This window comes from Gadus macrocephalus, chromosome 3 (genome assembly GCF_031168955.1).
Source record: "Gadus macrocephalus chromosome 3, ASM3116895v1".
Classification (NCBI taxonomy): Eukaryota; Metazoa; Chordata; class Actinopteri; order Gadiformes; family Gadidae; genus Gadus; species Gadus macrocephalus.
This window is the reverse complement of record NC_082384.1, coordinates 807,930-820,054: the sequence shown is the minus strand read 5'-3', so window position 1 is coordinate 820,054 and position 12,125 is coordinate 807,930. Positions and strand designations below refer to the sequence as shown.

At 42.6% G+C, this 12,125-nt stretch overlaps 1 protein-coding gene across 1 annotated transcript in view; it reads left to right on the top strand.

The window, feature by feature from the left end:
• Window positions 1–459, top strand: part of LOC132453324 (tumor suppressor candidate 3) — a 143,263-nt gene extending 142,804 nt beyond the window's left edge. Inside the window, exon 10 of the mRNA XM_060046167.1 lies at window positions 288–459. Coding sequence (XP_059902150.1) covers window positions 288–303 — 16 coding nt within the window. The 3' untranslated portion in view covers window positions 304–459. The remainder of the gene's footprint in view (window positions 1–287) is intronic.
• The last annotated feature ends 11,666 nt before the right edge of the window (window positions 460–12,125 follow it).

Sequence of the window (12,125 nt, the reverse complement as noted above, 5' to 3'; positions counted from 1 at the left end):
TTGTATGTGACAGCGACAAAATGACAGAGGTTGCTATACTCAAGAGCATAGAAGAGTTCTCACACGTTTAAAAAAACAAACTATTTTTTTTTTTGGTATGAACTAAGTCTTGAATTAATGCATCTGCTAATGGGAAACCTGCTTCTCTCTCTCTCTCTCTCTCTCTCTCTCTCTCTCTCTCTCTCTCTCTCTCTCTCTCTCTCTCTCTCTCTCTCTCTCTCTCTCTCTCTCTCTCTCTCTCTCTCTCTCTCTCTCTCTCTCTCTCTCTCTCTCTCTCTCTCTTTCAGCTTCCTCATTAAGTGAGAGAAGAAAGCGTGGAGGGGAGGAGGACCTTGAAGAGGAGGAAGCACATTTCTGTTGTGTAGACTGCATAGTGTTTTCATCAACTGTTGCTGTCATGTCCAAACTCCGAACTGAAACTGAAATAAATTATTCTGTCTGTTTACACTGAGTAAAGAAGCGCCTTGTCTCCTACTTCCAATGTTCTTGATAACGTAATGATCTCCAAAGTATGGCTACGTCTAGCGCTCTGAATAGTGTTTATGCAGTGTGTGAATGTGTCTTTATGATGCCCTTAACATAAATGCAAACCAAACGATTCTTCCCGGTTGAAGGACCTGGATAGCGGGCTACTGATTACATCTGAGCAGCTTGAATGCAGCAGAGATACCATGTTGGGCTGTGTTTACAGACTGCTCTGTCTGCTGTTCGTCACTGCTGATACAGGCTTGTTGGTCAGGGAGACCACCCCGCGCAAAGCTGGAGGAAAAGGAGAAGCTATGTCATCCAATAGCTAGGGGTGTGGCCTGTAATAGCAAGGGGTGTGGCCTTGAATAACTAGGGATGGGGTCCCTAATAGCTAAGGGTTTGGTCTGTAATAGCTAGGGTTGTGGTCTGTCATAGATAGGGGTGTAATCTGTTATAGCTTTGGGTATGTTCTATAATAGATAGGGGTTCGGTCTGTAATAGATAGGGATGGGGCCCTGTAATAGCAAGGGCTGTTGTTGGTTTAAAAAACATTTGAAATGCTTATTTTTTAAAAACGGATCCTATTTTAAGTAAATAGGATCTGTTTTTAAATAGGTGCAGAAACCTTGCGTTAATGCAGTGGGATCTCAGGACGCCGTGACTCCTCACCGGTTCTTCTCCTCTCCCCTTCATGTAATGGATCCACTGACTGGCTGAGCAGCCGCTCAAACTCAGTATAGAAGGGTGGGCCTGAGTACATGTAATCCAGCGGATCATGTTTCCTGATGGGACTGATGTTACAGCCGAGCACGGCCGAGCGGGCCGCAGTGGGCTCAGCGGGATCCCCCTCCATGGGTATCACTGTAGCTGCTAAATCTGATGCTTAGATGAAGCCATGAGAGAACCCCTGATGGGGAACAGCAGCCCCCGGGCACAGGTCCGGACCGGGCTGAGAAACGCTCTGGAGAAATTTCCAACACATTCATGGACATGCATCAACTAAGGATCAATGTTTAATGAAAAGAGCCAACCCCTAGTTTAATGGTAGGAGCCGACCGCTTGTTTAAGGAAAGAGATTAGCCCTAGTTTAAGTAAAGAGCTGAGTCCTAGTTTAAGGAAAGAGCTTAGAACCGGCCTCAAGGTGCCTCTAGGAACCCAGGGTCTTTAGGGTGGAAACCTATAGGTCAAAGCTTATAAGAGTGTGATGAAGACCCAATGATAAACTGCGTCCTCTCTAGAGGGGTCTGTCCGTTCTGGGCTCCTGTAAAACCTGTGGGTGGGCAACATTGTCTCAATGGAGCAAGACCCTCCCTATGGAGTTATGAGGTCCTCTTTCTAGGGAACAGTCTAACTGATATTTTACCATTGTATTTTCATGGGATTAACAAAAATATTCTTATGAATATGTAACAAAACTAGTGCTACACACCACCTAGGTGGCTTTTAAAGGCTCCTCCAGACAAGGACACAGGGTGGTGGTGTTGAAGCTGGTTAATTTTAAAGGTTTATAGATAATGATACATGACCTGGTGCTCCATGTTGCCATGCAGGAGATCTCCCCGAGTGTGTGTGGAGATGGCCGGTTCAACCTGTTGTACACTGATTACTCAATGTGCAACAGGTGTGCAGCCTCACCCGGTACCAGAGACCAGACACGGCCAGGTGAGGCTGCTTCAACCAGCCATCAGCCGAACGCTGCAGTTTGTAGAAAAGTCATAAATCCTATCCTACACATGACATTTGGGATTCTGCAAGCCTGCTTAGGCTTGTCCTAAAAACACTGAGATGCCATTTCCCCCTGCATACAGGCTGTTTGACAAAGGCCTGAGCCCTATGAGCTCATTACCATACATGTACTCCCATTACAGCCATATATGGTCATACAACAGGAAACAAATGTATTAGAGAAAATGGAAAGAGACTATTAAAGCGTGAGAAGAAGAACATGAGGGAAAACGCTAGATAGTTAAATATCTCTGCCTCTCAGTCCATCTGCTGATGTAACCTTTTCACTATGTCCACTTATCTTTCCTCTATTGTCCAGGGGCCGTATTCACAAAGCACTTTATCTTACCGCTAGGAGTGCTCCTAACTCGCGCTAAAACATTTTACGTAGGACTTTTTTCTTAAAAGTTATTCACAATGCCGCTGAGACCTACTCTTACTAAGGATGAATCACCAGGAGTGAACTAAGAGGGACGCGCCGTTGCTATGGATTACGTCGATTCTCGTGCACGAGTTTAGAAGCGGTCAGTTCGGTGATTGGTTGTTTAGACGAGCACACTAAATCACAGAAAAACAAGGAAATAGCCTAAGCTAGAAATTAATTCCTATTAAGTAGTTAATGTATAGTGCAGTTAGCACAATACACGCATGATGACAAGTTTGTGCAGACCACGATAATGACGTTGTAGCCTGCACGTTCAAGAGAGAGAGAGAGAAAGCAAACAATATTAACACGTAAAATTGAAAAATGTAAAGAAAATAAATGTTATGAACTACATAAATGTGTGTTGACTGATTTGTGCCAAGGGGTTTACCTAAAATGTGTATTCACAAAGTGATCCCTAAATGCCAGTCCACTCGGTTCATCTCATCTCATCTCATCTTCGTCCGCTTATCCGAGGTCGGGTCGCGGGGGGAGCAGCTCAAGCAGGGGGCCCCAGACTTCCCTTTCCCGGGCCACATTGACCAGCTCTAACAGGGGGATCCCGAGGCGTTCCGAGGCCAGCGATATAATCTCTCCACCTAGTCCTGGGTCTTCCCCGAGGTCTCCTCCCCACTGGACGTGCCTGAAACACCTCCCTAGGGAGGCGCCCAGTGGGCATCCTTGCCTTGGCTGTGTGGAACCGCTCCACTCGGTTCCACACAGACAAATTCATTGTCATGTTGATCGCCATCATCATCATCGTGGTCATCGTCCTCTTCATCGTCGGCTGTGGAACGTTCCTCCGCTTGCAGAGGTTGTGTAGAATGGCACATACATTGATGGCTGTGCTTGCCCTCTCTGGGGTGAGGCCGGGGCGTATTTCGCCGTGAAGGACATTTCATTCCATCTGCCCAATTCCTCTCTCCACAACATTTTGTGTTTGTTTGTGTGCTCTAACATAAATGGAGGAAAACAGTAAACAATAATAATTATGGATTCAACAAATAAAAGGCGTCAAAGAGCCAATACGATGGGCCGATTGCTAGTTAGCATTGCGCTAGCTGTGCTGCGCTTTAAAACCGTACTCCTTAAAACGGAGGTTTTAGAGTTTAACACGCAGCTGCGCACGAGGTTGAACGTGATTGCTGTGTAACGACTCGTACAGGATCAGCTGATTCCTAGCTGACTCGTTTTAAACTGCTTGGAAACCGGAAATACTCTGATTTCTAGGATACCCCAGAGCAGATGAAGTCTTAACTTCATGGTGGATGCATTTTGTGCTATAAATACAAAAACTTAATGGGAATGTAAAATGAACATTAATATAATAAAAACGCTAATAATGTTGACATACATTACGAAATAGTCTAGGCTACTTTTTGTGGAAATCTGAGTCTGGAATCTGCCCTCACCTACGTCAATCAATTACTTGTCATTGTTTTCTCTTGGTGTGTGTATGCAAACGTGATTACTTAATTAACTGAAGACAAACTAATAGGCCTATGTGAGTAATTAGGGTAATGTCATGCCTTTCAATTCTCGGAGGAGAGTTAGGACCATTTTAGTTAAGCATTGACCTTTTTATGTTTCGTTGAATGATACGATCCTCTGTGCGTTCATTTATTTTTTTTACATACAAATAATCTGTTCTTTGTAGAGTTTTAGTTGGGCACTTTAAGCAACTCCTATATTGTAGCCTGTATTGTACTGAAGGCCTACACTGTAAAAAATAAAAAGTTGAGAAAACTCAAAATTGCAAGGCAACTTACTGCAATCAATTTTTGAGTTTTGAGCCCATCAAAAGATCATTTTCTTCTTTAGACAAACTTGAAAGTTAGAGTTATACCAACTAAGATTTTTATATTTTACAAAACTCCAAAAAATAAGTCAGGGGTGTTAACTTAATATTTCAAATTAAAGTTAATGTTATTTAAAAAAAAACATTTCAAAGAATGCAAAACAAGTTTTAAGTTCACTTTATTAAATTTAATAATTGGAAACTTCCATTTTACATTTCTGAATGCCAGACAGCAATAGAACAAGCAACATGGAGCTAGTTCAGCAGCAGAGAATCGCTGTCTAAATGCAGCAAACCAAAGTACAGAACAAGTTTGACATTATGGTCAAACTTGTTCTGCACGAGACGGAAGCCCAGGTTAAACGGTGACGCAACTCTCGTGCCTCATACACCGCACGATCCCGAGAGCTGCCTTTATTTAACACACACCGACAACACACAGCGCACCGCACACCCAACCAACGGACATGCAAGTCTCGGTAACGGTGGCGGTGTCACGTTAAAATTGTACCGGGGGCGAAAATTGTACCGGCCTACGTCATCCATAGTAATCCATTCCAAACCTGCCTGGCAACAGACGATCGCGATCGCGTCAAATGACGTGGGAAGGTTCTTGAACATTCGCGAACTCGTTCATTGAGCGCGACAAGACAGATAACACTTATTTTACAAATTACATTTATTAGCGTTCCTAACTTTATATTTGTATTGTATTGCATTGTATTTATCTATTTCCCTACACAGTAATAGCTAAATGTTATGGGGATAACGTGAATAATAATAAAAAACATTTACCAGTTAGTAAATGCCTGCTCACCTATTTACCCATCTATCTATCTTCTATCTATCTATCTATTACCTATAATCTATTCTCTAAATTTAAATTAAATTAACACAAGCTAGCTAGACTATGATACACATTAAACCCTCAGTTTACTAGCTTAATTCGATTAAACAATTAAATGCAGTACAAATATAAAGTAAAAAGTGTTATCAAGCGATCCGTTATCTGTATTATATTATTTCGTCATCAGTTGTCCGTTGTCTGGCAACGGACAACTGATGACGTAGGCCGGTACAATTTTCGCCCCCCCGGTACAATTTTAACGTGACAGCAGCAACACTACGCACAATAAACAACACACAAACAATAAAGACCCCAAACCCGTTAACCCCACTTAACCTAACAGAAACAAATTGATAAAAGGCAATAAACCCCTTTTTCCCAACCGGCATCACGAATACCCAGACTCCCCGGGGGGTAGGAGTCGCCACAATATTTACCATCTGAAAATTCCGTTAGGAAACCCCGTATTTTCCAAAGTGTCGAAATGCGCATGTGCACCGTAGTTGGCCCAGCCTCAGACAGAGTCTGACTTAGGCCCCGTCCACACGAAGCCGAAACGGGCGAAACCGTTCCGGTTTCGATCTATCCGGTTTCGGAGTATCTCCGTAAAGACGGAGTCAAGCGAAACCGGGTAGATCTGTAGAAACGCTGTAGTACACATGCCAGGCCCATAAGGGGCGCTGCTTCTGCTACAGAAATCCAGAAGAAAATTAAATAAGAAGAGGCGAGCATGCGCATAAAGGCTGCCCCCCGAACCACTAACAACACAAACAAACAGTCAGTCAACAGTCTCAATAAATAATGGCTTAGCAACCCAACAAGGGACATGATCTGCTGCAGAACGATTACAAGCCTGTAGTTCGCCATCATCTTTTTTGTTGTGAGTTCTGTGACTCCGCGGGCTTAACAGTCATTGGCTAGAGGGTCGAGGGGTGTGGCGATGACGTCATGGTTTACGGTTTCAGCCGGTTTCAGGCGTCCACACGAATCCAAAACGAAACCGGGTAGATTTGAAACCACCTCCGAGGGTGGTTTCAGAAGTATACGGTTTCGTTCAGCGGATTCACCGGCTTCGTGTGGACGGAAGGCCGAACCGTACAAGACCTTTGCGGTTTCGCCATGAAAACGCTTTGTGTGGACGGGGCCTTAAACCCGTGTGTCTTGCTAACAAAGATACTACAGTGAGCCCAACTCTTGACCCAAAACTCAACATTGTTGGTTGGACTAAATTGCATTGCACAGTTGATATGAATACTTAATGTTGTATATTCATTTTACTCAGAAATCATAATGAGACCAACAATTTTAAGTTTTCGTTTTTACAGTGTGGGTAGCTCCAGGGCCAGGCCAATTTGCAACAACATCCAGTAGGCTATGTTAAAATTTGCATCAAAAACAACCTGCGCGTTGATGGAATGCACTTTCTTCCTATTGACGAACACGTCCTCATCTTTTGATGGCGCAATTATTTTTATGTGCGTCCCGTCAATAGCACCGACCACACCGGGCATACCTGCAATTGCCATGAAGTTGGCTGTGTAATTGTTGAATGTCCAAAGGAAACCGGATAAACTGTTGGATGATATGTGGTCTAGAGAGAGCTTTGATAGTTTGGTTTATGGCATGGCTGACTGATGGTTACGATATTCCTAAATCATCGGCATTGCAAAGTTGCATTTACCCTGTTGCTAAATAACGTAGTGTTGCCAAACATTTTATTTCAGGACTAATCTGATTATTCCTGTTAGTTGGGGATGTTATTGCATCCCGCACTAACTCCACAACAAGTTGAATACCCTCACGATTTAGCCTATATCTCTTCATTACCTCACAGTCTTCCATTGTCTCCAAAACATTTCGTCTAGCAGCCATTTTACGATTCTTTGTGAATAGGTCTTACTGAGTTAGGAGTCCTCTTGAGGACTTTTAAGCTCTCCTAGACTTAGGTGCTACGTTTAGGCCTAAAATACTTTGTGAATTGCTCTTAGTGAAAAAAGGTAGGAGTCCTAAATTTAAGATTGACGCGCCAATTATTTTTAGGAGTTACTCCTAAATTCGCCAGTTAGACCCTACTTTTAGTCCTAAGATCCTTTGTGAATACGGCCCCTGATCTCTTCTGGCATGTTGACACATTATCTGTCTTAATATTTCTATCTTCTGCACCACAGTTCCTAGAATGTTATAAAATATTATAAAAGCATAGCGTCGCCCCAATCTACAGCCACAACGGTTTCCCAACATGGGTTATGTTCTGCATACATAAAGTAGTTTGTGGAACCTGCATAGAGTAGGACGAGGGGCCCCTAAAGGTGTGTCGCTTCCATTTATGACCTAATCATAAATAACAAACAAAATGCAAAATCTGCCTGACTCAATTTCTTCAATGTATTTTCATTCTAGGGAAATGCATGGGTCAACCACACTGCAAATGTAATGGAGAAAGAAAGAATATACATTATTTATTATATTAAGTTATTAAACGAGGCAAAGGGACAAACTGCAGTACTAGCTAAGTCTTCCCAAGTGGAGCAAAGTGGGCTGAATCCTGTGACCCCTGCAGGGCCACAGACACTGCCCTGACTTGTGGAGGAATGATATAAAACCAGAATATAAAACCAGAATGCACACGGGGTTAATGCAGATAAAAGTAGACGAGACAACACCAGCCATTGTCCTTATAAGGCTGGTCAACCATCATCTCAACAATCGCCTTTTATGACAGCTTTCTAGTGACGGAGACATACAAGACATAACGTCCGGTTAAGGGTCATTGTAATGGTTCAACTCTTATTTTGGTCTGCCTGTGTGACTAGTTTGGTTTTGTGTGTTTCTGCAGCACAGTCTTAAAGTTAGACAGGAAATCAACGCCTGATATCCATTTATCTAGTTGAGAAAGCAAAACATTAGCTTTATGTTTTGCGCTTTACCGGGGGGCCAGCCGGGCATGATGGGGTCTTCACATGGTACAGTGTGCGGGGGCTGTTTAAGCCACTGCACGCTCCTCTTCAGTGTTGGTCAAGTTACTTTTAAAAAGTAATTAGTTACAGTTACAAATTACTTCTCCCAAAAAGTAATGGAGTTAGTAACTCCCCACTTCATTAGTTACAGTTACAAATTACTTCTCCCAAAAAGTAATGGAGTTAGTAACCCCCCCACTAACTTACCACATTGTTAAAGTAATTAGTTACTCGGCAAAGTGGCGTTATTTTTCATGTTTTATAACGCTGTTACGTTCTGTAACATCTTTAACGTCAAAGATGTTTATATTAACTGATTGAAGAATAAAAACACTATATACAGTATTTTAGAACATTTGGTATTTATTTGAACTCAATAGATTGCAGCCTGCCATATGATGCATGGAATTAAAACATATAAAAATAAATATTGAAAATAAAATGCAAATGTAAACTTGGGTAAAAAGAAACAACAGAAAATCTGACCATTAAGTAGTGCAATTCTCTGTACTTGTATACCATTGCACAATAAACAGAACACTATCCAACTCTTAAATATTCAGTAGAGTAACAAAATTAAATATTGAAAATAAAATAATATTCACACACTTTGCATTCAAGTACAAAACCAAATACCCAAAAAAGTTAACTTGGGTAAAAAAGAAACAAAGGAAAATTTGACCTTTAAGTAGTGCAATTCTCTGTACCTGTATACCATTGCACAATAAACAGAACACTATCCAACTCTTAAATATTCAGAACAGTAACAAAATGAAATGTTAAAAATAAATAATATTCAGCTATTCACACCTTAATCTATCTATACTGAAATACTCTCATGATCTCATCAAAAGATTAAACCAGTGGTTGTAACGTAGGAGGAGAAGCTTTTCAAATCTTTTGTCTGACAGCCTGTTCCTCTTCGGAGAGAAAACAAGTTTGCCCAGGCTCTCAACAGGTGCACTAGATGGAGTAGCAGCATTGTAACGTAGTGACATTTTCTTGATGAGAGGAAATCCACACAGAGAGTTTAAGTTTTGCGCTGAAGATCTAATGTAGTCTGCCACCTGTTTTTCTGCTGAAGAGGAGGTGTCCTCTTCATCCTCCTCAAAAGCAAAGAAATCGCTCTCTTTGGCTGAATCTGTGTGATGACATGGATATTCCACATATTCGAGCCAGGGCATCATAGAAGGAATTCCATCGGGTTGTACAAGGTACAAGCAGCTTTTTTGACACCAACACATGAACTGTTTCAGTAGTCAAAGATGATCGACTAGTCTTGTTCCATAGGGCAGTACATTTGGCAGTAGCACTTCTGTAAACAGCCTTCGTTGCAGGTTGCGACAGCAGCCATTTGTCAACATCTGTGCATGAAATCAAGTTTAGTGTGTGTGATGCACATCTCTTGTGGGGGGCAAAGTGATCACAACATCAGCATCATCAGCAGTTGCATGTAGAGCATCATTAATGTCTGTAAATGTCACCTCATCTTCATCATCTTCAGAATCACTCTCAAGTGGCTGGTACCTCTTAAATGCTTTAACGAAATTAGAGCCATTATCAGTCACTGTTGCTGTGATTTTGTGTGTTATCCCATATGTTGAGTGTATATTGTCAAGCTCAACTGCAATGGCGTCATGAGTATGATGCCCCTTAAAACGTCTGCAGGCAAGAGCTGCTTTCTCTCTTTCCATGTTATTTGGATCGATCCAATGTGCTGTCACACCCATGTAACTTTTATTGTGGGCAGTCCAGATGTCTGCTGTAGTTGAAATGTACTCTAATTCCTCCAATGACTTTTTGAGCTCAATATAATTTTTTTCGTATTCACTGTCGAGGAATTTAGCAAAAGTGTTTCGGCATGGGGCAACCCCCTGTCCTCCTCCTCGTATTGGTATTTTAGCAAGGATAGCTCTGAATGACTTAGACTCCACAGTGGACAGGGGTAGCATGTTTCCAACAACATACCCTGCAATCAGTGTGTTCAGCTCGGCCTTGGTCACCTGTTGCTGATGCTGACCCGAAAAATCGAGCATTGTTTGTTTAAGAGTGTCCCGTTTCCTTCTCTGGAGCTCACGCTAGCTGCATTTGGGCTTGGGGTTGGGTTAGCAGCTGCAGCAGCAACAAGTGTCATATTAGCATGGGTTGTTGTAAGGTGCTTTATGAGATTCGAGTTACTTGAGGCAGACGTGGATAAAGTTTTTTTCCCTGGGCATAGCGTGCATGATACATACACATTCTTGCCTTTCATTTCCAAGAGTGAGAAGTAGTGCCGGTACTTCCAGTTATTGAACGCTACTTTCGAATTTCCCTGGCTCGTCGCCATTGTCGCTGTCTTGAGCTGTAGTCAGAGCGTGCAGTGAGACAGCGTGAGCAGGGCATCCGCCCACCCAGCCGATCATCATCGCGTTTGCAACGGTGTCATCATCCCCACGCCCCTGCTCTCTCCACGCAGCTGGGGTGTAATATGACACCGCACGCTTCATTCAACCAAATTGTAGTAACGCGCCACTTTACATTATCAGTAACGATAACGGCGTTGCAACGATGACAAAAGTAATTAATTAGATTACTCCGTTACTGAAAAAGAACTCTGTTAGTAACGCCGTTATACTTAAACGCCGTTACTCCCAACACTGCTCCTTTTACCGCTTGGCTCCTAGTGTGGCCCCACGGTCCGCCTGGTCTGACTGTCTTGAGCGCAATCTTTCTGCTCGGTGTGAGCTTCACGGCCATCGTGCTGAGCTCATCTCGTCTGAACGCAAGCATCTTTCTGCTCGCCCACAACATGCTAATGGCCACCGGCAAGCCGCTCTGATCTTGCAGCAAGGTTGCATCAGGAGCAGGTTGGCCAGACTGTGTGTGTCTTCATCTACGTGTCTGTGTGTATGTATATGTGTGTAAGTGTGTTTATCTGTGTGTGTGTGTCGTGTGTGTGTGTATATATTTGTGTATGTGTGTTTATCTGTCTGTGTGTGTGCCTCTGAGTGTGTGTGTGTGTGTGTGTGTGTGTGTGTGTGTGTGTGTGTGTGTGTGTGTGTGTGTGTGTGTGTGTGTGTGTGTGTGTGTGTGTGTGTGTATGTGTGTGTGTGTGTGTGTGTGTCTTTATCGGTGCATTTGTGTCTATGTGTGTGTCTTTATCTAGGTGTGTGTCTGTGTGCATACAGTATGTGTGTCAGTGTGTGTGTTTTTATCTGTGTGTGTATGTGTATGATGTGTTTGTGTGTGTGTCTTTATCTGTGTGTGTTTGTGTCTTTACCGGTGCATTTGTGTCGTTGTCTTTATCTGTGTGTGTGTGTGTGTGTGTGTGTGTGCATACAGTATGTGTGTCTGTGTGTGTGTCTTTATCTGTGTGTGTGTGTGTGTGTGTGTGTGTGTCTGTGTGTGTGTCTGTATGTGTGTGTGTGCTTGTGTTTATCTGTGTGTGTGTGTGTCTTTATCTGTGTGTGTTGGTGTGTGTGTGTGTGTGTGTGTGTGTGTGTGTGTGTGTCAGTGTGTGTGTTTCTTTATCTGTGTGTGTGTACGTCTTTTTCTGTGTGTGTGTGTGTGTGTGTGTTTTCAAGCAGGGTTGATTCATCGTATCCTTAAGACATGTATACAAAGGAGGTTTTATATTTACTTGATAAAGCACTTGTATAAGAACCAATGCATAAAATGTGTTAAACAATAAGGTATAAAAATACTGTGTCGACCATGTAGGTGTGTGTGAAACTTGAAACTTAGTTTTGAACGCACTATATGCCTGTGGTGGCGAAATGAAGTATTGCTTGTTATGCTCATGTACGGTTCAGCTAGAATTTATTTGAGGACAACTCACTGCTCAGCTAGAGTTTACTTGAGGACAACTTACGGTTCATGTGAGGACACACCAGCTGGGTTCATGTGATGTCATTAGTGGTCGTGTAG